At 40.9% G+C, this 26995-nt stretch overlaps 1 protein-coding gene across 5 annotated transcripts in view; it reads right to left on the minus strand.

Annotated features, from left to right (window-relative positions):
* The window catches only part of SKIC3 (SKI3 subunit of superkiller complex), a 79764-nt gene that overhangs the window by 13920 nt on the left and 38849 nt on the right, over positions 1-26995 (minus strand). For all 5 annotated transcript variants that reach the window (XM_077817201.1, XM_077817202.1, XM_077817203.1 and 2 more), the window contains exons 19-34: positions 25537-25713; positions 24910-25054; positions 24676-24754; positions 24521-24582; positions 24344-24400; positions 23186-23254; positions 21254-21328; positions 20323-20464; positions 19197-19290; positions 13209-13286; positions 11457-11581; positions 10568-10691; positions 7091-7312; positions 6061-6133; positions 5614-5667; positions 5387-5498 (exon numbers count right to left, since the gene is read on the minus strand). In XM_077817201.1, coding sequence (XP_077673327.1) covers positions 5387-5498; positions 5614-5667; positions 6061-6133; positions 7091-7312; positions 10568-10691; positions 11457-11581; positions 13209-13286; positions 19197-19290; positions 20323-20464; positions 21254-21328; positions 23186-23254; positions 24344-24400; positions 24521-24582; positions 24676-24754; positions 24910-25054; positions 25537-25713 — 1688 coding nt within the window. The remainder of the gene's footprint in view (positions 1-5386; positions 5499-5613; positions 5668-6060; positions 6134-7090; positions 7313-10567; positions 10692-11456; positions 11582-13208; positions 13287-19196; positions 19291-20322; positions 20465-21253; positions 21329-23185; positions 23255-24343; positions 24401-24520; positions 24583-24675; positions 24755-24909; positions 25055-25536; positions 25714-26995) is intronic.

Below are 26995 nucleotides of genomic sequence, written 5' to 3' on the forward strand. Positions count from 1 at the left end.
TAAGAACAGATTTCAAAGACCTGTTGCCAAAAATTGCATTCCTGCTTTCTGCCTGCACAAGCACAAATCTAGAATGTGGTTTTTTCAAGCTACATGTTTACATCACTTTTTGACAAATGACACTTATTAAAAATGAATTTTTAAAAATAATTTTCTTTGAATAATTGAGGTACGTTAGGGAATCTCACTGGTTTGGACAGTTAAATTAAACTGGACGTTCATTACAAAATATGCACTACAGAAAACAGTCCAGCATTGGCAGAGGGAGATCTTTTCCGCCCCTATTAGATTCTTTGATAAATCTGCTATAAGTAACAAGACATACAAGAACATATACCCTGTCATATCATGGTCATACCAAGAGCATACTTTTAACATTGTATCTATCTTCCTATGCAAAAAATGCCATCTTTTCTTCCTCAGCTGTACTGAAATAATTGTCCTATGCAATCTTGTGAAAAGGGTATTTTAAAAATGATTTTAATGATGTGGGATTGCGAGTTTCCAATATTTACTTTCTTTCATAAATGCAGGCTAGTCACCAGACACATAAATGGGAAGTCTTCATCTTAAGTATTAGGGTTTTAACATTCTGTTCAAGATCTGTACTTGTCCGAGATTTAATATCAGCTATTTGAAAGTTTATTAGTGATAACAGATGCATTAGGGATGACATGGAAAATAGTTTTCATTTTAAATAGAAGTTTTATCTAGGCCTTGGGGAAATACTTAACTATAAAATATTTTAAATATCATTAGAAACTTGCAAAGCTCTAGCACAATTTTTTTTAAAAGCAAATTCTATATTTAGCTAAATATTAAATAAATTTTATTCTACTGGAAAGTATTTGACTTTGAAGAGGAATTTTCAAAATGTATGCTTTAGTAAATGTATTGCTCAAGAGAGATGCTAAATTAAAAGCCTGGAATTCTGTGCTCAGCAGGAGCATGAAAAAGTATGGCCAGTAACATTACAAGTTTCACCTACTCTTAATTGTTTAAGCCCTGCAAAGGCGGACCTTTAGGAGTGAGAAATTAGTTCAGTCTCTATGACCCAATCCATCTTCAGCTTCTGCAGAGACCACCAATAGGTGGTCATCTATTGTGATAATTTCACATAGACCAAACACATTCATATGAAAACTACTTGCAATCCTTGCCAATAAGGGAAGCACTGAATATGCACATTATTTCTAATTTTGTACTTTGCAAGTACTCCATTCTATGTAGATTACTGATTCAGACACAGGCTGAAATATGCCTAACAGGAAATACAAGGTGTTTGGGGAGCAGGGAGAGAAAGCAATACAAGTAATTTTGCTCACTCCCAGTTGTTTTAAGAAGTGAAGTTGCATCCAACATCTTAATAGGATTTATATTTCACCATAAATACATTTACAGAAAAGAGCTAATGGCTTACTGTGCAGTTATATTCTGGAAAGTGACTAAAATGACATTGTAGAGTTCCATTTTTGTTGGATCAGTGGCTAAAAAACACGTTTCTCAGTTTACACATAGGATAAAAGTCTTAACGACTCCAAAATTCCTTAGTTGTCAGCTCTGCAAACTTCCCCTGAAAATTGGAAAGTCGAGCTTTTATTTCTGAATCATGCATGACCACTAGTGATAAGTATTCTACAGACAGAACTTATAGTTTTATTGATGAGTAAGCACAAAATAAAGCAGTCAGATATGTTGATGGGCTCAGTAGAAAAAATACTTTATAGATTCTAAGATCAGAAGGGACCACTATGATCCTCTAGGCCAGGAGTTCTCAGCCTCTTTCCTTTCTGAGCCCCCCCCCCCCGCCATAAAAATCCCACGGCCCATCTGTGCCATGACAACTGGTTTTCTGCATAAAAGCCAGAGCCAGCTTTAGGGGGTAGCAAGCAGGGCAATTGCCCAGGGCCCCACACAACAGGAGGCCCTGTGAAGCTAAGTTGCTCAGGCTTCGGCTTCAGCCCCAGGCAGCGGGGCTGAAGCCAAAGCTCAGGACTCCAGGCCGGGGGGGGGACCCGTGGGCATAGGCATAGTTTTACTTCTATTTTGGGGTGACAAGGGCTGGCAGGGCTCGAGCCAGCTCCACACAGCAGCGTCGAGGGAGAGACCGCCACCCTCCACCCCGACTCACTCAGGAGGCCACCCCGCCTGTCTGGGCTGTGGCAGGAACACAAACCAAAAAATACAACTCAAAGGGGGGACTCCGTTCAAAAAGTTGGAAAACCGCTCAGGTACAGGGAGGGAGTAGCTAGGGGCTGTGTGAAGTGAGGGGGGTAGCTCAGGGGCTGTGTGCAGGCAGGGAAGTAGCATAAGGTGCGTGCAGGTGGTAGCTAGGGGCTGTGTTCCCAGTGCAGGTCCCAGCTTCATTGGGGGAGAAGGTGCGCTGGGGCTGCTGGCTTCAGCCTTGCACTGCTCCCAGCTGGGATGGGGGGGAACCGCCGGCTTCAGCCCCCTGCCACTCCCAGCTTCAGCACTGGGGCTTAGGACACTGGGTTTGAGCCATGGGGCTCTGTAGCCCCCCTGAAAGGGCTCACGGACCCCCAGGGGGCCACAGACCCCTGGTTGAGAACCGCTGTTCTAGTCTGACCTCCAGTACAACACAGGCCATAGAACTTCCTCCAAATAATTCCTAGAACATATATTGAGCTGGATTCTATGATATCTTTTACATTAAGTGCTTGAGAAGTTGTGTGTACTAGCAGCAACATCACTGAGTCCCAGAGAACCCTTTTAGATTAGGCTACATGTTAAGTGTTATTACAAAGAAGGGAATGTTTTAAGACACTCCAGGGAATATAGTTTCCTTTGCTTCATAATGATGGAATTTTGTATAGTTAAAACTGTGCACTTATTGCAATGTTTCCAAACACTACCCAGAGGTTATGGCATAATATTTTCCTTTTGTCCAACACTTGTGAAGAACCTGCTTCTCCCTGAACATCACTGTATATTCTGCAATCCCAGAACAGCTCCACATTTTCAACAAACGTTTACCTCTGTCCCATACAAATCCAATGTTCCCACTTCAGTTACTGTATTAAGGTTGCAAACTCAGGCACTCAAAAGTTAAGAAATTCCAGAATCAAGCATGCCTTGGCAACCTTAATTCAGCCCCCTTGTGTATGTGCATTATGATACAGTAATTACATAGGACCCCTGCCTCATTCAGTGTACAGAGTGGACTGGTGCTCACTTAATGAGCAGCTATTCAACGTTGTGTTTTCTCTTCACGGTGCAACATGTGGGCCCCATGCCACACACTAAACAACACGTATAACTTCCTAGGTTTTTATTTTTAAACCAAACTGAAAAAACTAATTCCATCAAGTAGCACTGTATCAACAACCACATGGTTCAGTAGGGGTGGAACCTTAAGATCCACTGCACAGACCTCTTAAGTTAGTAGAAGTAGTAAGTTATCCTCTGTGGACCAGCATTGGCGGGGGGGGGGGGGGGGGGGGGCAGGGGGCCAGGGACACAAACTTTGCCAGTGCGTTTCACAGATATTGCTATGGGCAGAGGAATAGTGCAACTCAGGAATTCTATATTCTATTCCAGGCTTTGGAGGGGAATGTGCTCTAGAGGTCAAACTTTCAGGGCTTGCCCTTCTGCCCTGTTCCCTCCATCCTGATCTCTGTACCATACGGTCTCTTCCCCACCCCTAACTCCTTGTCCAATCTCGTTCTACTTGCCTATCCAATCCCAGCCTCCGCTCTTCACGGTTAACCATCCTGCTTCCACTCTCAGTGTCTCTGCCTGCTCTCCTCTGTACCCAGTCTCAGACTACTTGCCACAATCTTCTTCTTTCCCTCCCACCTGGTCGCCTCTGTATTCAAATTAGATTGCTTCTTCCTCCGGGCTGCCAAGGTGTCAGCAGGGAGATCACAGGAGGGAGAGACACTCTGCTCTCAGTTCCAGTGCCCATTCTAGAACAGTCTAGCTTTGCCCTTGTAGTCCTGAGCTGAAAGTAGCATACTAAGTTGTTCTGTGGGGATGGTGCCTGCAAAGACCAGTCAGCACTAGAGGCTCAAACATGCTCAGAGGATGAAATCTTTCTTGATTTTAGAAGCTAAAATGTCCATAATCTCTATGAGCAAGTACAAACTGGGTTTATTCTAGGTTTTATAATTTGACTGAATTTGGGCAAGTTTTCATTGGGATGGCAAAGAGACACATCCAATCACACAAAGGCCACTACCCTGCCAAGTTACAAGTCCTGGACTTCAAAGCACAAGGTGCTCACTTTGTTGAAAGAAAGGATCACCAGAATTTATTTTTTAAATGGGAAAAATGTATTTTCTCTTAATCCCATTCTCAGAAACAGCTGAACTGTTCTGGCTGAAATTTTCCAAACTAAAATTCAGCCTACAGGCAGATACTCACTATGGAAAATTTAAGACAAATGGGTAAAATTTTGACAAGTCATAAGTACCTGAAAACAGAGTCTTATGAGAAGCATTGGGCAACAAAGTTAACAGGCACCAGTATCAGACCCGCCTATACAATTATTTGCATTATCATAGTGCCTACAAATCCAGGTCATGGACCAGAGTTGCATTGGGACACTGTCTAATGCCCCAGGGAGATCTCCATTTATGTATAAGACAAGATATAACAGATGGATACAGACAGACAAAAAAACAATAAGACAATATTGGTCAGCATGACAGGCAATGGTCTCAGCACACCAGCAGCCTACACTGTTAAAGTTTTTGTAGGCATCATAGCAAAGGAGATTTTTGAGAAGGGATGAAGGAGAACAATGAATAAATACTGGAAAATGAAACAAAGCTCCAGAAAGTGTCAAATCATCCTATATCTGTGAGAAAGTGATAAAAAAAGTTTTTCTTTTATGCATTACGTTAATGCATACCACAGCATTAACAATGTAGAAGAAATTTAGCATTTTGGTATTTGACTTCTGAGTGCTTGATTTCACAGTCTCAACATTAGTTTTGCATTTACTATAATAACAAAGATTGCAATTTGCTAATAGGACAGCTGCTTGTAGCACTAACCAACATTCAGTAAATTAGTACAGTATTTGCAATCCAAAAACTCTAAAAAAATCATGAATAGATCTTTCCAGGTCAGTGCAGCAGGTTATATATAATTCATTGAGCGTCCGAATTTTGAGACTGGTGTGTGAAACAACCACCACCACAAATCTCTTCTCCTATTGGGAGATTAAATAATTTCCAGTGTTGTTAGAGTGAGCCTCAACTTCAGCATTTACCTATCCCTTGATGTGTTCAAACAGTCCCCGGAAAGCTAATTCTATTTTACTTGATCAAAGGCCTCTCCCCAAAATATTACTGGAATCCTAACAAATAGAAGTTTAAAATAAAAATCGCAGCATGAATGTTTGTGATAGAGTAATGATCACCTGGAAAAAGATGTACTGCCTTTTGGATATCCTTCAGTGCATTGTTTTTCTCATCTTCAGCTGAATGACATCCCACCGCCAACTGATTAACTGCAGTATGCAGCAGGGCTTTCTACACATGAAGAATAAGCATCATTAGTGTGCTTCAATATTACTTTATAAAAAGCCAAAACGTGTTCACTTTAGGATTATTTATTGAATTAAAAAGTCTGAAGCGAAAAACAAACCTTTCCATGGTTTAAATCAAGCATATGAGCAACATTTCCTGCCACAGCTCCACCCTAAAAGAAAAATATTGAACAGATTACATCACTATTGTTTAATGCTGGGGTTTTACGAGGGATGTTGAAATGACAGGATCATGCTTCTGATCTTGACCTTGATCAGCAATATGAACTAATTTTACATTCAAGTATTTTCTCTTCCAAGCTGATGCATAGTGTTTTTATTTATTTTAAGGGGAGCATCACTGCTTTTGTTAAAGCATACACACAAAGAAGGCAGTTGTGCATTTCTGACAAGTTGCCTGCAATTGTGAATGCAATCATAATAGTTGTTCTTGTTAATTAGTGCACAATAGCATATTAAAAAATTGAAATTACTGAACTCTACTCAAATATATGTTGCTTAACACATGGTCAAAGCTTAATACAGGATAACTGCAACACACTTACCTTTGCATTATGTGGCGTATACAGAGGAACAAGTCGAGAGAGAAGAGACCAAAGAGCAGGATCATCTGGGTTACTACAGAAGAGAGTAAGGATATTCAGATTTGCATTTCCTACAGAGGTGTACTTAGCCATGTGAATCCTGCTGGTCACATCTCTGGATAGGCATCTACTTTCAGACCCGCTACTATAATCAACGCTTACATCTGTAATCTTCTTAAAAGAAGTTATGCAAACAGCTTCCATGGTTAGTGACTTAAAGCGAACAGACATATACGATTATAGATTAGATAGACGGTATTCTCCCTAATGTATCACTGTCGTCAAAAAACAGGGACATGCTATTAAAGATCAGAAACCTACTCTGGGATAAGGGAATTTAAGATAATCTGGAAAGAGAGAAGAGTAGGATAACTGTCTGAAACATATGAGAGGTGACAGTACAAGTTGGTAGTTGTTAATGGCATAACCAAGAGCAACAGCTTGAAACTTAACCCCTCCCTCCCACACACATTTAAAATTAAATCAAAAAAACATTTAGTTAATGGACTCAACTGCCTAAGAAACCATTTAAGATTACATTAGATAAAACCTGAGGGATCACTGCAGAGAAGAACCTGTTACAGTGCAGACCTTTCCCAGCTTTATCGGTAAGTTTCTACTGAACAATCCAGAGAGTTGACAATAGGCACACAGAAGTTTATAGTACACATGCTGACCATAAGTAGATTTATAACTGTGTACCACAGTGTAATGTGTTCCTAAGAGTAAAACAATTTGATCCCATAAAAAGATATTATGACAGTATTTCAAAAATGCAAGAATAGAGGCAGCTTCTGCCATTTGACTTGATCTAAATGAATTACATTTTTCACTCTTAACATACCTAGAGACAAACTCTGGTATCTTGTAAAAGGGTAGATATTTGCTTAGTAAGTCTTGTTCCAGCACTCACAAAGTTTAAAAAGGATAGTTTTGCATGGGAGGGTAAAAGTTTAATTGCCATTAATATACAAAAATGCAGACCACACACCTATGGACAGCTTTGGAAGCTTGCCTCTGCACTCCCACATTTCTACCTTGCAGCGCATACACAGCAGATGTAATAAGGCATCTCTCATAAACGTTATCCTTGCTTTTTGTGTGCTTCAGTAATTCTTTAAGTGCTGCTGTTGCAAGTGTAGCATCCTGCTTTGCCAGACCTAGGGTGCACAGAGCCTGCAGGCTTTCTGTAGTAAGTTCCTTTAATATAGAGCTATAAATACAATGGAAAACAGGTTATTATGTAATACAATACTAGCCTCAAGTATAGTTTGCAGGATTTGTCATCTTCTTCCACTTGTCATAGTGTTGTAAGTGCTGGTTAAACAACAAACAGCAATTTACTCACAAGATTCACTCCAAATTGAAACTACCTCTTCAGAGCAACAAAACATCCTCTTTAGCTCACAGTATGTTTGAATTCCTAATCCAGCAATAATAATGTGGCGCACTGAATTAATACCCTCTCATGATAGGACTCTCAAACTCAGTCCTACATCAATATTCTTAAATCCTTTGGATAAGATTGAGTACAATGGAGTTACGTGGGTTTCAGCTTTTAAAGCTCATGACTACTGCTTGGCAAGCATCAGGCATGTTCAGTTGTCTTTTTTTTTTTTTTTTTTTTTTTTTTTTAAACAAAGAGTAGCCATAAAAAATGTCTGGTAATGGAGTCAAATATCTCCTCAACCTTATGCATCTACTTTCTCCTGAAGCAAAAGTTTCTCCAATAGTATACATAATCTTATAAATATAAACTCAGTTACTCATACTAAGCAAACGGATTTTTGGGGAGGAGGTTTGCTCCTCCCCCCCCCACACACACACACTCTTTTTTGAGGGCATGGCAGTATCTGACATCTGATGTAAATAATTTTGCTATGAGAGCTTTGATTTAGATTCCCTAAAGTAAAAAAGATCCAATCTCTGCTAGGAAAAGAATTCCCTCTTACATAAAATTGTGCTTCAGGTAGCTGTAGAATTTCTGTATAATTTTCCAAGATCATCTAAGTTAAAATTAATTGTGTTTGAGTAATAAAATCTGCACAGAGCTAGCATTCTGGGTACAGGATATATGCATTTCCCAGTTAAAAAAAAAAAAAACAAACAAAAAAAACACAGATGAAGGAGGGTGGGAGGGGAGGAATATTTACATCTTCTGTCAGTATCTCATATTTAGCAGTCTGCACTGTACCATGAATACATATATGACTACTGCAACTCCATGCTATAGCAAAAGGAATTAAGGGAGACAATTTGCAGTCCAGTCAGTAGATTAGTTCTGCTGTTGCACATGCTTAACTGTATGCATTGCACTTTCCATGAAGCTGTTTTGAGGAAACACATGCAAGGAGGTTAGGAAATTAAAATGAAATGTATGTGCATTAGTCACTGCTGGTGAAACTTTAGAACCAATTTGGAAGGAAAATTGGAATACAGAATCAAAGCCCAATGAAGTATTGCTTTTTTTTTTTTTTAAACTCAAAATTTTCATCTCTATAAAGAATATTCTAAAAAATTAAAAACAATTAACTATATTGCTGCTTAAATAAGTACAAAAGTAGGTGTTATCTAGTAGTTTTATAGAAAGCTTTGAATAATAGTAATGCAGAAGCAGAACTGCTTTCCATGAAGAAGTAGGAGAGCTGTAGGGAGAAAAACTGGTGCAAAAAACTACACATCACAAGAGACTGCACAAATTCAAGATGTTCCGATATAAGAGAAAATTGCTGCAGTATCATCTGATCAAATTAAAAGGAAACAACTATCAGAATATGGAATTATGAGAATTCATTTATTTGGTGGTCACATCCTAAAATTGGAAATAAATATGAATATAAAGGAGACGCTGCCTATTGTAATTTAGCAATGGAATATGAAAAGATTCCTAAACATATTGGTCCTATTGTTTTGTTTTAGTATTGATGATTTCACTGGAGGTCAAAAATTTAATATCCTACTTCTATGCTGTGTTGCTAAATCAATGGAGGAAAAACAATCCTCCAACATCCTGGTTAACCAAATTTTGTGAATCACAGATGTAAAAATATACTTATTTTATAAAAAGCACAAAAGAATAAGTAGAACATTTAGACCTTTTGTTTCTTCTGACTCCATCACAAGATTACAGTTATACTCTAATATCAGCTATAGACACCAAATATGTCTAATTATGTGAAATTCTTTTTTGCAGGTTTTTGTGTTGCCATCAGTCTACTATATGGGTGTAAAACCCAACAGTAAAATTTAAAGTCTTGACAGATTTCACTTTTTATAATGTTACATGCTTCCAGTTAAAAATGATGCATTTCCAGAGCATTTACTAGTTTTCTTTAATGCTAGTGACTAATGATATGTAGGAAGCACTCATTGTTGAAATTTATGTTAAAAATAGAAAGAACACTTTCGTGACTAACTAGAAATAACATTTTCCTACATCATATTAATCATCAATTACTCAGGATTTAAAGCACCAGGTCACAGACCTCAATTATTTCAGTAACTTGAGGATTTGCTGGCAGGATAGAGATGGTCAATATGGCCATGTTTCCGACACAGTATTCTTTGGTAAACAGGGAAAGTAATGTATCGTGGGTAGCCATGTTAGTCTGTATCCACAAAATCAACGAGGAGTCTGCTGGCACCTTAAAGACGAACAGATTTATCTGGGCATAAGCTTTCGTGGGTAAAAAACCCACTTCTTGCATCTGAAGAAGTGGGTTTTTTACCCACGAAAGCTTATGTCCAGATAAATCTGTTCGTCATTAAGGTGCCAGCAGACTCCTCGTTTTTTTAGGGAAAGTAAAGTCAGCCACTCTGCTCAACACTGGGGACTGAAATGGTAGAGGCTAATTTCTGGCTGCCAACTGCCCAGTAACAGACCAGGCACTTTTTTAAATCTTCAAAATCCTGAAAGATAAAAAACCACTTACAAAATGCAGAGGTGAAACAGGACTGCTGATCTTTAAGTGAAATCTACAGAATACTACCATGATGCTATGTGGTGTTTACAGCATTATTCTTTGGGGGATTTTTAATTACTTAGGTTAAATTTTTATTAAAAAAAAGTTACATTTATTATAACTGCACACCACACACACACACACTCTTTTCCTAAGGATGGAAGACTTTAAACTCTCTGAAGAAAATTAAGATAGCAACTTGGAACTTATTTTGCAAGGAATGCCACAGAATAGGAAATTAAGTTTTGAACAATATCTTAGTTTAAATTTAAAAACATCTTACACAGCAAGCCACTCAACAAATGTGAAGACAAGTACTACTGGTAGGTACAATACCACTGCTTTTAGATTAATTTACAAAGCTGCCTTCAGTGTTTGTACCTCATTACTTTTGGGCTAAAAAAAGCACTCCCAATAAAAACTTCCAAGTTAAAGCTTCTAACAGTACTTTCAAATTCTGACAAGTTCTCTCTCTCACACATACTCATGCTACACCATCCACATACCATTTAAACAGCAACGTCTTTGCAGCATCCACTTTGTTCTGTTTGTACTCCATTATTGCAAGGGCAGTCAAAATATGGGCTTTGTCTTGTTCAGATTCAGCAAGAGACAGGGCTCTCTCATAGGCTGGGAATATTAAATTAAGATAGGAATTTAAAAAAAGCAATCAAGAGATTTAAAAGCATTCTGGAGTGACAAGATACAGACATGTATATGCACTATGAGAGTCTTTAGTTACATGATCACATACATTTTCCCCTACAGGACCCCTGCCACATTCAGTGCACAGGTTGGACATAAAGGGGCAGAATTAAGGTTGCACAAGAACATGCAACTGTAAGTCTGGCATTTCCTAACTTTTGAGTGTTTGACTTTGAAACCTAAATAATTTTCATATGTAACGAATGCTAAAAATTGTTGAAAAGTGATAAAGGAACATCCAGGAAAGGAATGCGTTCTCTTGATGTTTCAAGATTCCTTGCCCCAAGCAGCAAAAATCCATTTTTAAAGTTTAGCATCCACCTTTGTTCATAATACCTTTATTTCCCTACCCTCGCATACTGGATGTAGAGAGTAAGCAAGTACTGGTACTACCACGGTGTCCTGCATTGAAAATGTCAATTGATATGTAAAAGATATTTTTTCCAGTACACTGCAATAGCTCATGGCAACTTTCTGAGTAGCAATCTGGTGATTATGATGAATTTTATATGAAAATCTGAAAATTCTCTGCCTTTATTATACCCCATACTACCCCAATGCGTGCATAAGTTGGGACAGAATGTGTCAGTCAGGAGTACAAAGTCAAAAGGGGTAAGTGTTCATCTAGAAAATGCCATATTCCTTTAGGGTCAGGAAATGTACTGTACCTTTGTTTAAACAGACACTTACCCTTAATGCTGTCTTGTAAAAGCCCTTTCTTGAAGTAAGCTAGTGCAACTCCTACGATGTCCTCTAACTCTGTGAGAGGAGTGGACATGTAAGCCTGGATGGCCTTGTCATATTGACCTATGGCACTAAAAAAAAAAAAAGCCCCAAATCAGCTTTGAACTGCAGTTTTAAGCAGCCCCAGTTCATGATCTGTACAACCATCTGCTAAATTCACTAACGCTGTCTTTTAGAAGCCCAGTATATTAAAAAGAAAGGGGTTGAATTTTGGTTTTAAGAAATGTAGAACTATTAGTGTACCCGCAAACCCTTCATTCTAGGTGGATGAACTTATTGTTAATGTGGATATTTGCAATCCCATTTCACTTACGTGAAAGCTTCAAGTCCATGTTACTAGCTCAGAAATACAACATTTAGTCAGATTTGCTAAATAAATAGTTACGGCTTGTTGGAACTATCTGACGTTTGTATCAACATATGAGCACACTAATATTAATTGATCACACATACTATCCAGGGAACGATATTATAGTGTGATACAAAAAGATACTGCCTAGTGATTTCTATGAGGGAGGAGGAAGAATAGATTTGGCAATCTTGCTATGAATAAGACCATCATAGCAGAAAAGCAATAGGACTATTTACTAAAGTTCATTAACAATCATGAGAACTTTGTACTCACACAAAAATATTGCATCATTTTGAATTCTTTCTGGAAGACCAGAAATGACCACACTCACATACAATACATGCAACTTGGAATGAGGATGTTGAGCATCACAACACTTAAGTGAATCTCTTTAGTCTACCAAGATGCTCTTAGAAAAATATGATGGGAAGACATGACCTCTCTAGGATGAGGGCACTGGTTCTATCACTCACATTGAGGTCAGGGGTAGATATTTCCTGCCTAAAAAAAATTTACTTCTAAAACCTTGCTTAACAGAGCTGACGCCACCACAAAGGAAGCAGTTTGAAACTATCCTCCGACGTCAAGATTCTCTCCATCCTATGCCCCTGAGATGGAATCAGAGGACTAGTAGACTGTTCTGACTGTTGAGGCAGACATCGTAAAGAGAAGAATAATCTGTGCCATAGTGCTGTTTACGAGAACTAGTTCAAGTCAGTCAGCATGACCCCAAAAGGTCAAAGCAATAGCACAGCTCTGCTACAGGAGCAACCCTATCCTAGGAATACTAGCTACAAGGTGCCACTCTGTGGGGATTTCTCACATAACCTGAGACTCCAATATGGGCAACCTCCTGGAACTTTTGGACACCGATCTCAACAAAAAAATTCTTGTTTTAAAAAGTAGTGACAACATACAACAGCTAACTACTCACACTACAAACTGGATTACCTGCAAAAAGAAAGGGAATAAATTCCAAGTCAGATGGCAGGTAGAAAAACCAAGAGAGTTTGAGCTTCCTTCTGCAAACTACATAAATAGAGACAAGGAATGCTAAAGTTAAACCTAACTGTTGAATTATTATGGGTACAGCTCAGAGTTTTAAGAGTGAGAAACTGAAAGCAATTTAATGAAAGTATGTATAAGATAGTGAAGCTCTAAATTTTGTGCTGCATATGATAAAAAATGGTTTAAGATTAAAACGAAAGTTAAATATGAATAGCTTATCTGCCATAAAGTACCCATTAAATGAAGGATGTGGCCATTCCTTGTTCTGTGGTGGAATTTCTCCAAGTAATACTGTGATATTGCAAGAGGTAACAACTTAAACAAAAAACACTGCTTACCAGAGTGATCTACCATAATTTTGCATTGCTATGTTATACTTCTCTTTATCTTCAGAGTTCTTCAGCAAGGAGACCGCCCTTGAAAGTGACCATAAAGAATGAGTAATTCACAAATATGCCCAGGAGTACATGCAAACAGTTGTTATAATGTGAGTGTGTGTCCATAAAAGGCCTGCAAGTTTATGCCCTTATTTCTCTCAAAATAAGAGATTACTCAAGATTTACCAGAAGGATTCTTTTGCTTATTACGGCCAGTGACTTATCTACACTGTAAGAGTTGTCCTGTCTCTTTAATAATGGCTTAAAATTACAAAATATTTGCTGTGTTCAGTGACCACTACTGCATCCATGTTATCCCCCCTTTTTGGGAAGAACTGTGTTTATACATTGTTTTAACAGTAGAGACAATGCAATGATACCTCAGTTTCCACAATCATATTGAAAGATTCAATATACTGCAAGGTTCTGTGGTAATTTCCATGAGAGGCATTGATTAATTTGCACTTCTTTGAAAAAAATACAGTTACCTTTTTCCGTAACTGGTGTTCCTCGAGATGTGTTGCTCATGTCCATTCAACTTAGGTGTGTGTGCGCTTGTCACATGCACTGGTGCAGGAAGTTTTTCCCTCAGCAGTATCCATAAGGAACTGGCTCTGGTACCACCTGGAGTGACACACATATGCGCTGGTATAAGGGGCACCGCTGGCCCCCTCCACCCTCAGTTCCTTCTTGCCGGAAACTCCGGCAGCAGGGAAGGAGGGCTGGTGGAATGGACATGAGCAACATCTCGAAGAACACCAGTTACGAAAAAAGGTAACTGTCTTTTCTTCTTCGAGGGCTTGCTTATGTCCATCCAATTTAGGTAACTCCCAGCAGTACCCCTGGGAGGTGGGTAAGGAGTTCACGGACATGTAGATTGCAACACAGCTCTGCCAAACCCAGCATCATCCCTGGCCTGCTGTATGATGGCATAGTGGGCCGTGAACATGTGTACTGAGGAACACGTCGCAGTTTACAGATGTTCTGAAATTGGAACGTGTGCCAGGAAGGCTGCCGAGGATGCCTACGCTCTAGTCAAATGGGGTCTGATGATTGGCGGTGGAGGGACTCCTGTTATCTCGTAGCGGGACCAAATGCAAGAGGTGATCCAGTTAGAAATCCTTTGCGTGGACACTGGGAGGCCCTTCATCCTATCAACTGTAGAGATGAAAAGCTGAGTCAACGTACAGAAAAGTTTTATCCCATCTAGGTAGAAAGCCAGACCCCTTATTATATCCAAAGCGTGAAGACGCCTCTCTTCACTGGTCTCCTGGGGCTTAGGGCAGAAGACCAGAAGAAAGATGTCCTGGCTCATGTGGAAGGCGGACACCACCTTGGGAAGGAAAGTTGGTTGGGGCTGGGGCTGGACCTTGTCCTTATAGAAGACCGTGTACGGCAGTTTTGAGGTCAGGTCTCACAACTCAGAGACTTGCCTCGCCGACAAATCACTGCCACCAGGAAAGCTACCTTCCAATGATAAGTGAGATAGGGAGCACAAGGTCAAAAGGTTCAAAGGGCAGACCTGTGAGCCTGGACAGAACCAAGCTGAGATCCCACTGAGCGGCCGGGGACTGGACTTGAGGAAAGAGTCTCTCGAGGCCTCTAAGGAACCTGACCGTCATGTCATGGGAGAACACAGTCGGCCCCTGGATTGGCGGATGAAAGGCCAAAATGGCCGCCAGGTGCACCCTGATAGAGGAGTGCGCTAGGCCCTGGTTCCTTAAATGAAGCAGGTAGTCCAAGATCGACTGCACTGAAGAATGCGAAGGGAAGACGCCCCATTCGGCCGCCCAGCGGGAGAACCTCATCCACTTTGTCAGGAAGGTCTGCCTAGTCGAGGGCTTTCTATTCTCGAAGAGAACCTTCTGGACACCATCCAAACAGGCCCATTCATCCGGGTTCAGCCACGCAACATCCACGCCGTGAGGTGGAGGGACGCAAGGTTGGGGTGCAAGAGTTGGCCGTGATCCTGTGACAGCAGGTCTGTTCAGGGCCAGGAAGAGAGTGCTGACAAGCTTGAAAGCGTCCTAAACCAGTGCTGGCAAGGCCACGCCGGGGTCATCATGATAACCTGTGCCTTGTCCCTCTTGATTTTCACTAGGATCTTGCTGATGAGCGGAATTGGAGGGAACGGCAGGAGGAAGACGTTGGAGAGGGAGACCTTGTCCAGATCCAGTCTGGAGCAAAACCTGTGGCACCCTCTGTCTTGCCTGGTGGCAAACAAATCCACTTGGGGAGTTCCCCACCTCTAGAAGATCATGCCAGCTACCTCCAGGTGGAGCACCCACTCGGTGAGAGGAGAAGTCCCTGCTTAGGTGATCTGCTAGCATGTTCCTGGCCCCCGGAAAGTGACATGCTTCTAGATCAGTGGTTCTTAACCTGGGGTGCGAGATGCCCTTTCTGGGGGTGTGAGACATGCCAGATTTTTTTAGAAGGTAAATCACCCCGAAAACACAAATTAAGCACAGGCACGTTAAGTACAACTACTTTGTTTCATCAAACCTATGTATTTATTAATTAACATTATACATTTAACAATTACTGTAATATACAAACAAAATATATCTAGGTTTAAAGAACTGACCTACTCCAATGATTTTTGATAAGGGGTGCGAGAACATATTTTGATAACCAAAGGGTGCAGGCTGCAGTAAAGTTTAAGAACCACTGTTCTAGATGGATTCCGTGGTCGATGCGTAAGTCCCAGAGATGGAGTGCCTCTTGGCAAAAGGACCGAGGATTGCGCTCCACCTTGCCTGTTGATGTAGAACATCGAGGCTGTGTTGTCCGTAAGGACTCTGACCACTCTGCCCAACAGGTGAGGTAGGAAGACTGTGTATGCTCGGCACACCACCCTGAGCTCTTTGACGTTTATGTGTAGTGTCGTTTCCTCTGGGGACCACATACCTTGGGTCTGGACTCGGATGCAGAGGTGTGCCCCCCCCATCTGAGGCATCTAATACCAAGTTGACTGACAAGGAGTGCTGATGAAGACAACTCCCTCCAGGAATTTCCCGGGGTCGGTACACCACTGCAGCGAGGTAAGTACCGTCATGGGGATGGTGATCTTCCCCAGGTGGTCCCTGGACTGGGAGCAGACTGTTGCCAGCCATAGCTGCAGGGTCACATCCAGAGCCTGGCGTGGCGCACCACATATGCGTACACCGCCATGTGACCTAGTATGCGTAGGCAAACCCTGGCCGTGGTCAGGGGAAACGCAAAGACTTCCGCAATTAGGTCTGTCAGTGCCCTAAATCTCTCCAGTGGCATGAACGTCCTGGCGCAGGTCAAGTCGAGCACCGCTCCGATGAATTCTGTCCTCTGAACAGGAACTAACATGGATTTGTCGTCATTCACCAACAGGCCAAGGCAATGGTATGTGGCTAGCAGCACCGTGACGTCCCCTTGGACTTGCCCTTGACAAGCCATCGAGGTACAGGTAGATCTGGATACCCCGATGTCAGCCACCACCACTGACGTGCACTTGGTAAATATCCGTGATGCTATTGCTAGGCCAAATGGGAGGACTGCAAACTGACAGTGGTCTGGACCTACCATGAACCAGAGGAAGTGTCTGTGTTCCTTGAAGGAGGCGATGTGGAAGTACGCATCTTTCAGATCGAGGGCGGAGTACCAGTCTCCTAGATCCAGGGAGGGGATGATGGAAGCCAGGGAGACCATATGGAACTTTGGTTTCACTAAGTAGCGGTTCAAGCCCCGCAGGTCTAGTATGGGCCACAGATTGCCTTTGGCTTTGAGGCTTAAAAAGTATCGGGAATAGAACCCCTTGTTCCTCTACTCCACAGGAACTACCTCCACCACACCCAGCTGTATTAGACCCTCTACCTCCTGTATGAGAAGATTCTTGTGAGAGGGGTCCCTGAAGAGGGATGGGGAGCGGGGGTGGGATAGAAAGTAACTGAAGGGTATAACACTGTGCCACCGTATTGAGGACCCATCGGTCCAGTGTTATAGACGCCCACGCAGGGAGGGGGAGAGAGAGAGGGAGAGAAAGAAAGAAAGGCGGCTGGCAAACAGAGGGGAGGAAGCATCCAGGGTACAGTCTGGTAGGTCACTCTCAGGTGTGCCCTCAAAACGTGCGCTTGCCTGTCTGCTTACTGCGGGTTGAGCCCGTCTGGGATGTAGACGGGTGCTGTTGACCAGGGCGCTTCTTGTAGCCCCTGGATCTTTTTTTTTTTTGGGGGGGGGTGTGTCCTGGTGAGGGTGGCTCCCCTGTCTGAGGCTTAAATGGCTTGTGGGCGAGGCTGGGGATGTACAAGCCCAGTGCTTTTACGGTCATACGGGAATCTTTCAGGCCATGGAGCTTAATGTCCATCTGTTCTGCGAACAGGGTGTGCCTGTCAAAAGGGAGGTCTTGCATTGACTGCTGAGCCTCTAAGGAAAGACCAGACAGGAACAACCAGGAAGCCCTGCGCAATGAGATGGCCAATGCTATGGTATGGACAGCTGTGTCTACAGCGTCTGATGCTGTCTGGAGAGCTGCTCTGGCTGCAGTCAAGTACTCATCCAGGATTGCCTGGAACTCCTTCCTAGAAGCCTCAGGAAGGGCGCTCTCGAACTTGGTCATGGCCTGCTACATATTAAAATCACTGTGGCCTAGTAAAGCCTCATTGTTGGCCACCCACAACTGTAGACTGGAGGATGAATAAACTTTATGCCCAAAACAAGTCCAGTCTCCTTGAGTGTTCATTCTTAGGAATAGCCCCCAGTTGACACTGTTTCTCCCTGTGGTTGACCGCCTCTACCACTAGGGAATTGGGAGCAGGGTTGGTATAAAGGTACTCGTGGCCCTTGGATGGCACAAAGTACTTGCACTCCGCCCTCTTGGAGATCGGAGGCAAGGAGGAGGGGGTTTGCCAGAGGCCATTTGTAATTTTAGTAACCCCCTCACGTAGGGGTAAAGCTACCCTCACTGGGGCCATGGGGCAGAGACTATTAAAGAAGGCGTCTATGGGTTCCTCTAATTCCTCAACCTGGAGGCCCAGGTTGGTGACAACCCTCTTTAGCAGCTCATGATGTGCCTTAGCATCATCCTGGGGCACCTCATGCTTAACGAGTGGTACCAGGATGTGGAGAGGGATCAGGAACTAGAGCGGGCTTGGTGTCATGAAGATGTAGCCGCACGTGGTGATGCTGCCCTGGGGGGATTGGCGACAGTCCCGGGAATGGTACTGTCGGTCCCTCAGCCTGTCCATGCAGCGATTCCAGTGCCACAGAGATTCCAGGTGCTGACTCCGAAACTCCTGCCAGGGGGTGCGTACTTCCAGAGGTCTGCACCCAGTTGCTGGCGAGCCAGGCCTCGAGCCTCTCTGTCCTTGTTCTAGGTCTGGAGACCAGATAGGGCTATGAAGCTTCTGCCTATCGTGGTCAGAAGCACGTCAGCTGTGAGAGGACGACTGTTCATGGGAATTCCCCTGCGATGGGAAGTGCTGCTGGAAAGGTGGAGACTGCGGTGGTCCCAACGTGGGTTTACCCTGGGACCGGCAAGAAGGAAAGGCGAATGGAGGGGGCCAGTGACGCCCTATATGCTGCAGCATACACGCACCACTCCAGGAGGCACCAGAGCCCGTCCCCTATGGATACTGCTGAGGGAAAAACTTTATGCACGGGTGCACCTGGCGAGCACACACCTAAGTTGAATGGATAGAAGAAGGATGGACTCGAAGAAGAATGTTATGTTCTAGTGAATGAAGAACACTCAGAAACAGATATTTTACTGTAATTTTATACATTCTGACTAACCTTACCATCTCAATAACAGGAGCTAGAAACAGATCAGACATCCAGCGACTCCCCTTTAAATGTGATTAGTTAAAATGCATTGGAGGAAACTGGCAAACAGTGTGTAGGGAAAGAACAAACCCATCTCAGATTTTTCACCCCAGGTGTACATTTCAGCACTTAAAATCTGTTCCATGTATAGGTTACCTTTGATAAGCATCTGTTGCCTGATTTTTCAGTTGCAGATATTCATTCAAATAACCCAGCATCGTGAAAGCAGATGCATCATTTTGAATTCTTTCTGGAAGACCAGAAATGACCATACTCACACACAACGAGCAGTGAAAAAGCATCAGGGTCATATGGTGAAACATATTACAGCAACATGTATTTTTCAAAGCAACTTGAGTTCTAGCTATCAGGTGCCCACTGAGGTCACTGGGAGTCACTTTAGCACCCTTCACACAACACATGGAAAATATATCTATCAAAACCCACCCCATCTTCAGGCTAGTTCAAGAGAAGATTTTAATTCATATGGCATTAGTGTTATTGCCCACAAGAACAAGTTCCATTTTACCAAATAGTCTATGTATTTTAAAATTTCTCAAACTGACTACAAAGAGACAACAACAACAACAACATTAAAGAAAATGACATCTGAAAAGGTTCAACTTTTTACAGACTTTACCAAAATATAAATTGAATATCAAGGTTTTAGCTTCAGTTGTACTGCTTTGAAGTCATGTCTATTAAAATGAAACAGTACTGAAAAGTATTAATTTAAAACTTCAAGTGGGATGCTAGCAATTCTCCCTAGAACATAGTAACACCTCTTTCAATATCTTGTATAAATGAATTATACAAGAAAAGATTAGGATTCTGCAGTTAGAGCCTCAGAGTTTTATTCTGTATGCAAAATTCACCCAATATTAGACATATTCTTGTCAACAGCACAAGTTCAGTAGTCAAAGTGAGTCTATTACTGGCATCGTTTAAGGACAAGTCAGGCAAGGCCTTGATCCTATATTCCTTACTCATCTCTTCAGGGAGATTCTTTCTTGAAGAAGGAGAGCCAGAAAGAATTCAATCTTATTGGGGTCATATTTTCATTATGCATAAATGTAACAAAAACAAAGATACACACACGATACATTTTGGTTGTCTGCTTCATGACTCAGAAGAGCCTCCCCAACCACAAGATTTCATGACCAGCTCAATTTTGGCAAAAGTGATTAAGTAATAGCTAAGACACATTCATGCTGAATATGCTTTTTAGTCAAACTTTTGACAGATATCAAATGAAGTATTTTAACTTTAAGATGTTACCTACCTGTGTATTTGCTCAAAACCACATGTGCTGCCGGAATAGCATTCATTTGAACAATGTTGTACCGATACAGCTCTGTTTCTCTGTTGGTTTTATCTTGCAGCGTTGAGCACACCCAATGAGCATAGCCTTTTGCTCCCTCAGTCTCAAAAACAAAACAAAACCACCACCACCACACACACAGGCATCATTAACTGCTCAACCAACAATACACAAAAAAAGAAATCTCTCTGTTCTATAGCACACTAATCTTCAATGAAGAGTGGTTAGATGTAACATCAGATCAGCATTTTCCTTTTACTACTTAACAATTGTGTTTTAGGTGACTGCAATTCCAATTATAAATTCTTCTTTTGAATATAAATGTAAAAAAGTTTTATCCATTCACAGCAGACAGATTATAAAAGGGACAAAAATCATCACCACTCAAGTCCATTCTTTACTCTTCGGGCATAAGGGAATTTTCTACCACAAAGGTAAAGTTTCCCTGTGCAGGACACAGCGCTTTCTTGGAGGACTGGTCCAAGACTAAGGAACAAACTCCTACAGGAGCTAAACACCAGTGCAAACCTCACCATCCTCTACTCCTAATGCACTTCTACCTGGTCTTCTCTCATATAAACACACAGTGTACATATTAAACAATTCTCCCCATGGAGAGAGGATGAGAGAAAGAATGAGCCACATATGACATATTAGTCCAATTGCTTAAAACGCTACAGGAAGGTGCTCAGATACTACAATGATGAGAGTGGTATAAAAAACTTATATCAAGTAGAATACAAAACATGAGAGATAAGGGGAATTTGAAACAGGCCTCTAACCTTTTGACTTTAATAAGATAAAATATGAACTTTTATCACATGCCTTTCCTTAGTATGAAAAAGGCTAGTTGTTCAGAATCTGCTAATGAGAGGACTGTTCAAATACTTACATGCATGCTGAGTTCAGTGGTGTGCCTAAAGAGATCCATAGTTTCATAGCTGCCTACAGCCTCTGCAATAAGAGCCTACAGACAAGTTTAAAAGAAAAAGTTACTTGATTAGGTACTGTAAACAGATAAGAGTTTCCTAATCATTATTCCCACTTAAAGGCTCTTCTTGAGAGGCAAGAATTGCAAAGTACATAACAAATGACCACAAAAATCTCATAAGCACCTAATGTAGTGCATTTTTACTTTAAAAAAACTCTCAAGAGATCTTTGTGAAACCCCCAAATATACAAAGAATGGTAATATAACTGCTACAAGAATAAAAAAAAATCACTATTAAAGAGTGTGTAAACTTAGATGAAGGAATGGAACAGATTGCTGCATTTGAAGTATCTATAGAGTGAAACAAAGAACTTTTACTTTGCAAGTCCTTCACAAGCAAGGATTCTCTTTACACAGCACCCATCAGAATGGGACCCCAATCCTGACCTGGATTTTGGGACACAGCAATAATATAAATCTTTACCACTTCTCTCAACAGTTCAGTTTCATATTGTTATGCATGATTAGCAGGGCAACAAGGAAAGGTTACAGAGGGTACTTGTAGTGATGGGAGGGGAACAACAGGACAAAGAGTAGGGTTGGGAATGTCTCTATGGCCACACATATTCCTCCTTTCCTTTTTCACTCCTGGAGTCTCAAGTGGCAACCATGATAGTGAAGCTTGCTCTAGTAGCCAATTTTTCTCCTAGAGTCCTCCTTTATGGACTACAAAAGGGAACGATGGGTACCACAGCCCATTCTCTTATTGTTTTGTTCAGCAACTAGGCATAATATCTGACACCAATTGTGGTTCAAGGATATGCAGTTTTATACCTTTTTGTTTTCAATTTTTTTTTAAATCAGGCATTCTCTCAACACAGTCCTATCTGTAGGCCTTTTTGTTTGGACTAATTCACTGTATTTTGCCTTTGCACCTTTCCGCCTCCCATCAACATTTATTATGACATCTTATGACCTTCCCCTGAATTTTTATAGTTGAGCTCACTATTAGGGTACATTTGTAGGCCCAATTATCACAGTCACAACCACCCCCATGACAGTAACATGCAGGTGATTATAGAGGCCTCTTTCCACTTGCCATCTTGCAGGAGCAGAGAAGGCAGACTTAAATTTATATCTTAATACTCAATGCAGAGGTGGCAAATTAATGTTCCATGTGGGAGAGCTACCACTATTACAAGAACTTTACATTTGCGGTCTTTAAATTACTGAACTTAATACTACACAAGCAAGTTTTTTTTTTCCTCCTCCACTGTTCTTAGGAACAGTTCCATTGACATCAATGAGAGTATTTGTATGACCAAAGGGTGCAGGAGTTGACCCATAAACACTACTTCTGTTTAGCAGCATTATGGACTGACTGTTCCAAACCGAGCAGGTGACTGGGGGATACCAGTGCTCCATCATGATCTCTTGATATGGCTGCTAGAGTGTCTTAATACTTGAAAAGGTTTTTAATCAGAATGTCCAGGGGAAAAAAAGCACTGAAAACAGTACTCTATCATTAACCATGATACTAATAAATAAATCATCATCATGTATCATTAGCCAATTTCACTATACTGCTCCTTCCAGAGTAAGTAAGTAACAGACTACAAAAATAAGTTATGAAAAAAAACTGATACCGAACACAGCTCCCATAATGGACAAGAAAACTTTGTGGAAACTTTAGAGAAAGCCAAAGGGAGTAATAGGAAGGTTAAAGTGGCCTTTTTCTGTTTCAAGGAGACACACACAAAAATGTAAACTGAGACTTAATTTTAAGCACACGCTTAAATCCCAGTGAAGTGCTTTGCTGGGTCGGTGCCGAAATTCAATATACCTTGTTAAAACCTACTGAAACCCATGCTATGAAAGATATTGACATCTTACCTGTCCAATCCAGCACATTAAGTAAGATGGCTCAAGGGACTGAGCTACTTTGAAGGCTTCATGAGCTTGCTGTAAAAGCACATAAGAAATCAGGTACATTACAGTGAGTCATTTAGCACTATAAGCCAAAAACCTGCTGTTCTAGATACTGAAATACAGAAACAATGGTGTAACTATTTATATGGGACAAAAATCAAATCACTAAAAATATCCAATGTGGCATACAGAACAGCAGTGTAATACCCATATAAAGTATTTCAATACCACCTCACGCTTTAACAATAGGAACACTCACCTCCCTCCTCCCCAAACCTCCTCCTACTCCCACATAATCAACAGCTATATTTGCTATGGGGGGGGGGGGGGGTTTGAGAGGAATGCAAACTTCTAGTAGCCACCACTGCTAGAAATACAAACTTTCTCCTCTTCATAAAAAAAAAAAAAAAAAATGTAGCTCGCTGAGTTCTGGAAGTGCTCATTCTTTGACTCCACATTTTGCTTTGAACTGTGTGTAATCTCAGCATTCCCATCATAAAAATCAGATTCTGAGCATTTAACAGCTTTGCAACAAGTTTTGAAAGCTTCAGAAATTACTAATCCATTTTTAAAGAAATCAGTTTCTCATCACAAATTTAAAAAAAATAAAAACAGTGATCAGTTTCTGTTCTGCAACTGGGATTGTCACTGCCTCTTTCTAAACTATGCTCTGCTCCAGTCAAATGGAGCAGAAAATACAAGTCTAAATAAATTTTAAATTTCATTTAAAGGCACTCTTCTTATTCTAGCTTTCTCTTGAGCAGAAACTATAACTGAATTTTTGGCAAACAGAATTTGTATGTTTGATTGCAGTTTTTGTCCCTTAAAATTGCATACACTATAATTTTGATTTCATTAAACTGTCTGAAAAACCAAACCTGTGCTATTTACCAGAATATTGAATTATTTCTCCTAACTGAAATCACTTGTTTCAAACAGTATTGAATTCAAGTATGTGATTTTGCCTGTAACTCTTTAATGGTACAGCAGATTGAATTTTATAAACTGGCAATACTTTTACCTTAAACAGGAGGGTGTGCTTTGCTGTTAAAAAGCATTCTAGAATTGCATTAAAGTAACACCTTTTCAAAGAGCCATCATTTGAGGAGGAGGAATATTTACCTGAATGTTTTCAGTTGCTAAGTACAAAACCCCCAAGTTGGTCCAGGCAACAACATTCTATGCAAAATAATTAAATACAAAAATTAAAGCCAGTTTATTACTGTATTCAAAAACAGCGCCATAAAAAGAATCTTGAGTGCCCATTTGAAACAGAGAGTAGCTGCCTACAGCACTTACTATTTGTTCAGCTTGAACAGATTTGATGAATGAATGTTGAGCAAGAGCATAATTCCCAACACCTAGAAGACAGAAGATTAGATGTAACTGAATTTTGTTAACAAAAGTAGCTAAGCTGCCCTCTAAATTAGCTGCACAGAATTTTAGAGACTTACCACTGCAACAGGCAACCACACCAAGTGCATTCCAATAGAGATGGTTTTTACTATCAAGCCTCACGGCTTTTTTGAGACACTGGAATGAAGAGAATTAACTGTGAGTTGTTATAGCACATTAGACTTTAACCATTGTTGTTTGACACAATTTTAGGTTACACTGAGCACAAAGTGATCCTGAAAGTGACAGTGTTTAAAAAGTGTCACTGAAGATGGCAGAAAGACACGCAATACCTGTAAAGATTTCTCTAACAGTTCACTGATCTCATTTGTGTCACTATCGGCTGCTGTTAGGTGTTGTGCTTGACGATAGTAGTTTATTCCAAGATCACACCATGTGTTAGGTGAGGACATCAGTTTTAATGCTCTGCCATAACACCTACAGAAATATGAATCACAGAATTGTTTTATCCCCACTCATTCCACTTAAAAATAAACCACTGAACTGAAGCCTGCCTTCAGAGGTGCTCTGAAGTAGAGGCAGACAAAAATGGTCACTAACAAGTTACAAGTGTGGAAAAAAATGTCAGAGTCTTTATGCTGAATTCAGGCTAGTATTCTGTGGCAACATTTTTAAGTTAGACTGCTGTCTGAAACTGATCTGGGGTTATGAATTCCAGGGGGGAAAAGGTCATAAGAAAATTGATTAGGGAGCAACGTGAAGGGTGTGATGGTCAAAGTGTGCACAATTCATTTATCACAAAGTTCTGCAATTTATTCTATGCATATCACTTCCACATATGTATGCTGGATGCATATTGATTTAGTATTTGAAATTTTTAGCCTTCCAATCTTTTTAGTCTAGAATAGTTAAGATTTTAGTAGACTTTATATGATGAAGCATCTCATAATGATTGTTACCTTCCTCCCAAACTGAGGAGCTCACTTTTCTTCAGCATTTGTTTGCCTACATTCTGACCAATAAGGGATCCCAGAACTTTAACATTCACTTTGGATGATGAAATAACATGCACGATAGTACATGCATCCCCAAGTAGTTTCCAAAGGCAAGATACATCAGGACGATGCTTTGTCGCTCTGAAAAATAAGGTATTAATTTAAATAAGTTATTTAAGGTATGGCAGTCCTCTCCCTTTTTCAGAAAGAGTTTATTCTGAAATTGAGGGAAAGTTTAAAATGAACACGAATTGTTTGAGTGAGAAAGACGGATATAAATTTTTCTTTTCTGCCCCTCCAAATAACGTGTAAAAAATAAAAAATATAAAGAGACACACATATGTAGAACAAGAACAAAGTTAAAACTGGTCACTTTCCCCTCAACTATCCATCATAACTAAAAAAAAGTGAACATACCTAGTTTGCAGTAACAAATTACAAGGAAAAAGAAGAGGAATACTTTTGGCACCTTAGAGACTAACAAATGTATTTGAGCATAAGCTTTCATGATGCATCTGATGAAGTGAGCTGTAGCTTGTGCTCAAATACATTTGTTCATCTCTAAGGTGCCACAAGTACTCCTTTTTGCGAATACAGACTAAACACGGCTGCTACTCTGAAACCAGTCAAATTACAAGGAAACACTCAGAATGACCTCAACTCTGAGCTTCCCCAGAACAGCTGGTCTTCAATATATCTTTGGGTTGCTTTCTACCATTCAAAAGCATGGACTGAACCTCTGAAGAGAGGCCCAACTCAAGACCAGAGGACCACTGAGGCGATCTGGTGAAGAGGGTGCTTTGTGATCCTCACTCAAGCTGTCAAAACCATTTAGAGGAAGGTGCAAAGCTGACAGGTTACCACAGAAGAAGCTCCCTTTCTTTGAGGTCTGAATCTTTTTCTAGGAGGCTCCACAGGACTTGAAAAAGCCTGGTACATTTAGAATGGAAAGGGTCAAAAAAATTGAGCTGTCTATGATTCACAGAAAATGTTCAGTGTCACCAGTTGAAAAGCTTAAGTCTTCAAAACAGTATTCTGAACTTTCCTGGGGAGGCCAGAAGATTGCAGCAAACCAGTGATTGCTACTGACCATGAGGCCATGCCAGCAGCATCAATTGAGGCCTACAGAGAAGTTTTAGTTATAGTTATAAACGGACCCTCTGAAATGAGGGCTTGAAATTGTTCCCCTAGTTCTTGAGGCAGATGATCAAACTTGGAAAAATATGATTTCAACAATTATTCTATCAAGACCTGATAGTTTACCACCCAAAATTGAAAAGCAGCGGACAAACAGCTCTTCCAACCAAGAAGTTCTAAACTTTTGGACTCCTTGTCTGAGCAGGTGGGCCTGGAGTGAGCTTGACCATGTATGCTGTTAACTGCATCCACCAAGAATTTGGGGCTGGGATGAAGGGGGGCAAAA

Source organism: Eretmochelys imbricata, chromosome 5, assembly GCF_965152235.1.
Source record: "Eretmochelys imbricata isolate rEreImb1 chromosome 5, rEreImb1.hap1, whole genome shotgun sequence".
Lineage (NCBI taxonomy): Eukaryota > Metazoa > Chordata > Testudines > Cheloniidae > Eretmochelys > Eretmochelys imbricata.